The 9,304-nt window shown below is 36.2% G+C and overlaps 1 protein-coding gene across 2 annotated transcripts in view; it reads right to left on the bottom strand.

The window, feature by feature from the left end:
• Positions 1-3,976: 3,976 nt before the first annotated feature.
• ACMSD (aminocarboxymuconate semialdehyde decarboxylase) overlaps positions 3,977-9,304 on the bottom strand; it is a 30,105-nt gene continuing 24,777 nt past the window's right edge. For both annotated transcript variants that reach the window (XM_063429349.1, XM_063429350.1), the window contains 2 exons: positions 7,140-7,238; positions 3,977-4,638 (listed from right to left, as the gene is read on the bottom strand). In XM_063429349.1, coding sequence (XP_063285419.1) covers positions 4,576-4,638; positions 7,140-7,238 — 162 coding nt within the window. In that variant the 3' untranslated portion in view covers positions 3,977-4,575. The remainder of the gene's footprint in view (positions 4,639-7,139; positions 7,239-9,304) is intronic.

Genomic DNA, 9,304 nt, shown 5'->3' with positions numbered 1-9,304 from the left:
TCCCTTTAATAATATAAACACACCCAATATAACTGTAACCCAACCTACACAGTGCACCTAACGTGTGTGGGAGCCTGGAGTGTCCCTTTAATAATATAAACCCACTCAGTATAACTAACTGTAATCTAACCTACACAATGCATCTAACGTGTGTGGGAGCCTGTAGTGTCCCTTAAATAATATAAACCCACCCAGTATAACTGTAACCCAACCTACACAGTGCATCTAATGTGTGTGGGAGCCTGGAGTGTCCCTTTAATAATATAAACCCACCCAGTATAACTAACTGTAACCTAACCTATACAGTGCACCTAACGTGTGTGGGAGCCTGGAGTGTCCCTTTAATGATATAAACCCACCCAGTATAACTAACTGTATCCTAACGTACACAGTGCACCTTACGTGTGTGGGAGCCTGGAGTGTCCCTTTAATAATATAAACCCACCCAATATAACTTTAACCCAACCTACCCACCCAGTATAACTAACTGTAATCTAACCTACACAGTGCATCTAACGTGTGTGGGAGCATGGACTGCTCTGTCAATTCAATATAGAGTCATTTTTCTGTTCTATAAGAACATTACATTATTTCCCAGTGACTGTAACTGTACATCACTAACTTATTAACAGTACATTACTGTGCATCTGTAAAATTAAACAATTGGCAAGGTGGTGTATTTACTATTTTATTGTTATTTGTTTAACCCCTTCAGGACGGAGTCAATAGTGCACGTTCTGATCAAAACAAAACGTAAACAAAAACTGGAATTTGCGCTATATGTCTGTTCGACCGTAGTTCCCCTCTTTCAAATTATATGCACCCACACTTATTATATATCATTTTGTTCAGGAGAAACAGGGCTTTAATCTATCATTAACTATTCATATATGGAACATCATTTATTATGAATAAAAGTAAAAAAAATTTGAGAAAATAAGATTTTTTTTAAATTTGCATTTCCGTCTGACATTTTAACTGTGAATGTCATAATACTGTTAGGTTTTACTGCAAAAAAAATGCACATATTTGTAATCAGCGATGTCTCACGAGTACAACAGTACCCCCCATTGACAGGTTTTATGTTGTTTTGGAAAGTTACAGGGTCAAATATAGAACATTACATTTTCAAATTGAAATTTGCCAGATTGGTAATGTTACCTTTGAGACGGTGTGGTAGCCCAGGAATGAGAATTACCCCCATAATGGCATACCATTTGAAAAAGTAGACAAGCCAAGGTATTGAAAGTGGGGTATGTTTAGTCTTTTTTAATAGCCACTTAGTCACAAACACTGGCCAAAGTTAGCGTTCATATTTGTTTTTGTGTGAAAAAAAGCAAAAAACGAATATTTGGCCAGTGTTTGTGACTAAGTGGCTACTAAGAAAGACTGGACATACCCCACTTGCAATACCTCGGGTTGTCTACTTTTGCAAATGGTATGCCATCATGGGGGTAATTCTCATTCCTGGGCTACCATACGCTCTCAAAGGCAACATAACCAATCTGGCAAATTTCAATGTGAAAAAAATGAAATGCAAGCCTTATATGTGACTCTCTAACTTTCCAAAACACCATAAAACCTGTACATGGGGGGTACTGTTATTCTCGGGAGACTTCACTAAACCCAAATATTAGTGTTTTAAAACAGTAAAACATATTACAACAATAATATAGACCATATAAGTGCAGTTCGCTTGTAAAAAAATGCAAAAAACTTCACTTTTACTTAAAATATCATCGTTGTAATACAATTTACTAGTTTGAAACACGAATATTTGAGTTCAGCGAAGTCTCCCGAGTAAAACAGTACCCCCTATGTACAGGTTTTATGGTGTCTTGGAGAGTTACAGGGTCAAATATAGTGCTTGCGAATTAAATTCTCTGCACTTTCTCCCTGTGTTGTCAGGCATGTCAATCAAATTTTAATTAATCAAATCACATAATTACGTTAAAAGATTATTTAAATATACATGTAGAATTTTAATATATATGCATTTATAGGTATTTAAATTCTACGTGTATACTAATGTAATCTTTTATGTAATTATATGTATTTATCTATATATATATATTTGCGGTTATTTGTATTTTATATATATATAGATATATATAGAATGTCATTCTAAGTGTATTTTGTTACCGATATATATATATTAATAACAAAATACAGTTAGAATGAAATTACATATGCATATATAACTTTAAATTTTGTTTCAATATTTTATTTATTTATTTTATTATTTTATTTATTTATTATTTTAATTATACGTATTTATATATAATATATATATGTACATCAATTATATATATAATATATATACATATTATATATATGTAACGTCATTCTAAGTGTATTTTAATATTAATATATATACTTATATTAATATTAAAATACACTTTGTATGACGTTACATATATATAATATGTATATATATTATATATATAATATATATACATATTATATATATATATAAAAATATATTTAATTTATTTTTACACTTGTCTTTTATTTATTTTTTATACTTCCCACCAGCAGGGGGACTGTCTGATATTTCAAACAGTCCCCCTGCAGGCAGATCCACAGCCAGCTATAGAGGGCCATGTGATCGCTCTTTGAGAGTGATCACATGGCCCCCGGGGGCCTGATTTGCCGTGGGAGGGCTGCCTGGGCTGTGAGGCAGTCCTCCCGAAGCGGATCGCGGCAGAGGTAAGTACATCTTACCTCCTGGGGCTGCAAGCCGTTACGGCGTGCTATGCCGTCATAACGGCTTTAAAGCCCACTTAACCCGTGACGGCATAGCATGCCGTAACGGCGTTAAGGGGTTAAAATACCCTTCCCCCCATTCTACAGATACAAATGACAGAGTTACAGAGATTTTGATTTCCATGTAACATTATAAGAAATACAGGTATTTCCCGGTTTACGAACTCCCGCTTTACGTTTTCCCGCCTTTACGAACGCTTTCCGGACATGCCGCCATTTTGTTTTGCCGATATTTTGTTTCAGCGCTCCGTGGATGCTGACCAAGAAGCATGCTTGGGAGCATAGAAAATATGAATATGTAGCCAGGAGAAGACAAGAAGAGAGAAAGCATAGTGTAAAAACGGGTTTGTGTATGTATGGCTGAGATTGATGTCTGTCTGTGTGTGTGGGATGGCAGAGAGGCCTCCGAAAACGGGTCTGGAATTATACAGTAATTTAAAGAACTTAAATTTTTTCTATCATCAAAAAAAACACCATGGCTATAAATGCAAACAATTGTGACTCAGAGCAAGTTTGGTTATTATTTACATGCCTTCAGTGACATGATTGTTTGAACTGTTGAATATTGATCTCAGACTGTGCAGGGGGTGTCATTATTTATTATAATGCAGAGCATTATGGGCTCTTCATGATTAAATAGATAGGCAGTAAGGATGATGAGACTGTGCTGTCCTCTGCATTTCAGAAGACCTGGGGTTTGTATTCATGACAGGCAGTAAAGGGAATAGGATATTAGTTTTTTTTTATTTTGTACTTCATTATTGCTGTACCTGGTGCAATAATGACCCAGGCTACACAAGTGTACCTTGTGATGCAGTTTTAGGAACAGTTTGTGTAGCTAGGGCTGCTTTGTATTATGGTGTACTCACCTGAAGGTGCTGTGAAGTGTAACAGCCATCTCAAGGTACACCTGAAACTCTACTAGTGCAGATATACAGACAGAGTTGGAAACAGAAATCTAGAAATGAAAGCCAACATATATTTGCTCTGCTTTCATTTTGTATTTGTACTTAATTATATAGGTTTTCAATGGTAAAACTTCTTCGTCAGGAACGAAACCCATGTTTATTGCATTGCGGTCTATGGGAAATTAGTTCTCACTTTATGAACTCTCACTTTATGAACTAGGCTTCGGAACCAATTAGTTCGTAAAGTCGGGAACTACCTGTACAGCAAGCACAGAGTTACAATGCTGGGCTTCTGTGTGCACCAAATATTACTTTTACACAGGAAAAGTGCTGACCTGCAGTATGCAGTATTCATAAGCTGCAGGAAGGAGGTCTAGTCATAAATAAACTACTGGATCCCCCAATGTGCTGCCTATATTAACAGATTCCCTTCCTGCAGAGTGTGAATGCATCATACATAATGGTAACGCTTTTCCTGTACTGCCTATCAGCAGGAAGACAAGATATATGTCCAGGAAAACATGGTGGTTGTAGGCATTAATGGATTAAGTTCTCAGCACCAAAGGAAATACACTGTTGCAGGTTTCACTGGTTTTAATTGGCCAGGTGCACTGTCTGCTGCTTTCTTATGATTATTTTAGTGTCTGTTGTGGGTGACCCATTACAAATAGCTGGGAGTCTGGAGGTGCCATTTACATATGCTGATTACATTACTCATTTACTAAACAGATGTGTGACTTGTGTCCTTGTATTTGTTTCCAGGTGATTGCTCCTGTCCAACAATTGTCTCTTTGTTTAAAAGACACAGGATAGCAGAGAAGGAATCTCGTGATATGTAGATTGATTGACGCTTGCCATGGTCACACTTCTGATATACATGTAAATGCAATCCTAATTGGATTCATTCAAACTGTTTTCTGCTGAGTCCTAGAAAATCCAGTGCGTTTCCAGCCAGCAGCTTGTCCTGCGAAGAAAGAATATTGACACACATATTTAAGAGAACAACAAAATCACAAAGTTCAATATGCTAAACATTTTTATTTAACGGTTCAAGAAATATAAAAATAACGCATTCATCCCATCTGCTGTACAAACTCACACTACGACAGGTGACTTTAAGAAACAGCAAACAATTGTTTCCCTTATTTATCCTTATTATTATTATTATTTTATTATTTATATAGCGGCATCAGATTCCGTAGTGCTGTACAATGGGTGGACTAACAGACATGTAATTGTAACCAGACAACTGGACGTACAGGAACAGAAAGGTGGAGGGCCTTGCTCAATGAGCTTACATTCTAGAGGGATTGTCTCTGTATACATTTGGTTACCACGAGGGCCAAATGTGTATTTTGTACCTAATTTTTTTTAAAATAGTTATTTTTTTTAAAGCAAGGTTTAGATGGTAGTTTTGGGGTGTATGTATCCCCATGATTTTTAAGGTACAGGATGGCACTTCTCAGATTAATGTCATATTGGATTAAGTCATTAATCGCTGGGGATCATGTAGCACACTTTTCATGTACGGCCTATTAACACAATGAAAGGATGTGTGTCTTATAAAACATGGTGGGCCTGCTAGCTCTGCATGGCAACGTATCCTATCATACAGGCTCTTATACCGGTACAGGCCACTGAGTGTTATAGACAGACCTGCAGGAAGCATTTAGTGTGCCTCTATAGCCTTATCTCCCATTAGTAGTGTTTAGGAAATACCAGGTGCTTGCCAAACACTGACATCTTTTCCTTTAATTGTGACACTTTTAAAGGCTTCGTAGAGGAGGGAAGGAAAATAAAACACTATTCTGGTTATCTGTCTTCTAAGTTTTTAAATAAAATCACCTTTACCCAAACTTGTGGCGTCTCGGAGTCTTTCTATGTTGAGTTGTATGCCCTCACTGAACATCTTATCCAAATACACGCAGCCAAATATCCATTGATATACTAGCAGGTTTATTCACTACAGTGAGAATTCAGATTAATTCAAAGTGAAGTTCACTGGAAGGAAACCAATTGATTAATCAAGGAGGGATGCCAGAAATAATGTCCTTCCGGCAGCATACAAATTCTACGTACAGCAAAATGCTAACTGAGCCCACCTGGTTTAGAACTATTCAATCAGAGGCACATTCACAAATTAAATTCACCAGTTTTGCAATGTTTGCCCACTGCTTGTGGAAACAACTAACAGGCAAATCATTCTGAAGAAAACTGACTAAATAGATAAATATAAATAAGTGGGTGTCTCTGGACCCCCTATTAACCTGGAGGCCATTAAAAGATGGCTTTTTACTAATATATTACATCATAGGCAGCTATGTGAGCGCTAAAGGAACATGCCACACACCTCAAGCACTTTAGCTTGCCGAAATGCTTTATTTGTGAAGAATGTTTCAAATCTTTTCATCGCATAGAAGCTTGAGCTAAACTCAAGAGGCAGCAATTGCTCAGAGCACCTGCCTTCCAAAGACATCTCATTGAAATGCATTGGGAAGTCTCTGATTGGTCAGCCACAGGGGTTACAAGGCAAGGTTTGCAAAGGCGGCAGACAAGAGATTTGCAGCTTTTACAAAGCTGCTTTTGAATATTCCCCAAATAAAAAAATATGCATAAATTAGATTAATACATGTTTTAATTGGGGGCATATCTACTAAATTGTCTAAAACATAAAATGCAAATGTTTCCATTGAATTGTTCCTTTAATTACAGATAGAGTAGGCATCAGTCTGTTATTAACAATGCCATTTGTTTTCAATATATGCACTCATTTTATTGTTATTAGTCTTCCGGCTGCTTGTGAAACTCCCATTTTATAAGATTTTAACTCAGAAATGGCAACATTGTTTTTATGTTCCTATGTGGCAAACATAGTTTGTCCTTTTGGCTGCCTGGATTTTTGCACTAGTGATGACAATAGTGATCTCCGAATGCAATATGCCAAAAGGGAATAAATGAAGGCTACCAATAGGGTGCGCTCTGAGACAATAAACTACTAACATGATACAGTATGAATAAGAATCATTGTTTGTTGTATCAAAAATATAAAATAAAAACAGTGAGTTGATTATGATATAGTTATCGAAAGGATCAAAAATACAATAAACACGAAAGCTGTATTGAAGATATCTCCTTTCAGGCAGGATTGCCAGATGTTTTCACATAAATGCATTGTTCCTTATTATTAATGATCAAATTTGCAAATACAGGTACAATCTGATGATAATCGCCACATTTTGCTAATTCAGAGTGTATCACACTGAATACCCCTTTATCGTTTTCACTTTGAGTAATGTTAGTTTTATGAAGATACTATATATATATATATATATATATATATATATAAAACATTTGTAATAATGACTTATAAATATTAGAATGCCCACACGTGGGGGAAATATAAACAAACATGACAGAACATTCTTGCAATCGAAATTTAAAAAAATACATTTAAAAAAATCCTACTTTTAACTTCTCATCAAAGTCTTCCATAGATTCAATTAACCTCCCTGGGCTGTGTTCTCCTAATGGAAATGGATAATCAGTTCCCAGGAGCACTTTGTCCTAGATGTGGGAGATAAATATATATATTAGTTAAGAAATTCGAAAGATTATTTATGAATTGATGGATTTTGTAAAGGCAGGTTATCAACTTAAGGCCTTTCTTACCTACACAAACTCTTCATTTACAGTGAAGTAAGTGCTCACCCCGCCCTCCCCAATTTCCATGTGTCCCAAGAAGTACATTTTGTTTATTCCATTTTCTAATTTTGAATACAATCTCCAATTCTTGCTAGCACGTCTCTTTTACTTTATCCTGGCTTTTTATGCAGAATCACCATAAATATGAATTAAAATAAATGAACAAAGCTAGAAACCAATCAGGATCAGGTTAGTCAATTTAATGCTGCTGAGATTGGTTTTGTTACTACTGAGTGGGACCGGTGAAGACTGATTAACACAATGCAGATCGCACATTCTATGTCTCCAAGGTTCTAAGCTTCCATCTGTGGAACCCATCCTGTGCTATATACACCGAGCATTCTGGCAAATATAGCTCAGCAATGGTGCCATATTTAGCCATATCTGATCCAGCAAACTAATAAAGAGAACAACTTTAAATATGACATAATCCACTGGAAAATAAATAAAACCAGCTCAGCTTATGTCAACTACTATGCCCTCTTAATAAAATATAAATTACAAAAATAAATAAATAAACAAATAATGAACAATAAAATGCCAACTATAAAATGTGCTCATAGTTACATAACTACATTAGCTTTAAAATACGGCCCCGCAGTTCACCTTGTGGAATGGACAATATTGACTCTGGCAGGGTAATTCACTGAAGTGAAAACAAAGCTAACTTCAAGCAGTTTTCCTTTACAGCTCTGTTGACCAATAATTTGAACTTTACTTTGAATTGCCAGTAATTTAAGGAACACTGTATTGTCAGGAACACAAACATGTATTCCTGACCCTATAGTGCTAAACCCACAATTAAGGTGGCTTGTTCCCCTTAGCCCCCTTAAAAGTTATTAAAACTCACCTTATTTCCAGCGCCACATGGGTCTGCCGGCGCTGGCCACGCCACCTTGGTGACATCATCATAATTGCTGATTTTTAGCCAATCAATTGGTTTCCCATAGGGAAAGCATTGGATTGGCTAAAATTGGCAAGATGGCAGGGCCAAATGCCGTTTTGGCCAATCAGCACTTCTTCATAGAGATGCATTAAATCAATGCATCTCTATGAGGAAAAATCAGTGTCCCCATGCAGAGTGTGAAGATGCTGAACAGCAGTGCTGCCCACTGTGCAGCACTGAGCCAGGAAGCACCTCCAGTGGCCATCTGAGGAGTGGCCATTTGGAGGTGTCCCAAGGGGCAATGTAAAAACTGCCTTTTCCCTGAAAAGGCAGTGTTGGCATTAAAAGGGCTGAAGGCAATTATTATACTAACCAGAACAACTACATTAAGCTGTAGTTGTTCTAGTGACTATAATGTCCATTTAACACCCTTTACAGAGTTATTCACTAAACTTAGAATTGAAAGTGAATTGAAAGTGAATTTCAAATTTAAGGCCAGAATAACCATCTTGCTGAGATAGACATTTTTTTTACAAGTCAGATATTGAAATCCATTCTGCAAAAGTCCTTAGTCAACTCTACACAGCTCACTGTTTCATAAATAGATGTATTTGTAGATTAGTCTCTACGGAACTAATATTCTGCCTCCTGTTATTCAATACAGTGTGAATTGTTATGAACACTAACATGAATTTCACATTTGAGGGTAAAGTAGCATAACTGACTTTGAGAATTCTCCAGTTTGGTTAATTTATATTAATTTTGAAATTCACTTTGAATTCCCTTTGATGTCCCCATAATTCAAACTTTGAGAGGGTTATTGACGAAAGTGAATTCTAAATTTGAGTAGCTGAAATCAAAGCATGGTTGACTTGAGTTGAGTTTTTCTAATTCCGCTCTTTTCACTTTAAATTTTAAATAAACTTTGAATTCACGTTGAATTCTCATGAGCCCTGTTACAAAATAAACAGGTTAGTGTTACAAGGAAAAATTAGAAGAAACACTAAGATTTTTAATATTAAGTTTATTTTTCCCTTGCATT

This window comes from Pelobates fuscus, chromosome 8 (assembly GCF_036172605.1).
Source record: "Pelobates fuscus isolate aPelFus1 chromosome 8, aPelFus1.pri, whole genome shotgun sequence".
Classification (NCBI taxonomy): Eukaryota; Metazoa; Chordata; class Amphibia; order Anura; family Pelobatidae; genus Pelobates; species Pelobates fuscus.
Note: the sequence above shows the minus strand (reverse complement) of the source record. Positions and strands in the feature narration are given on the sequence as shown.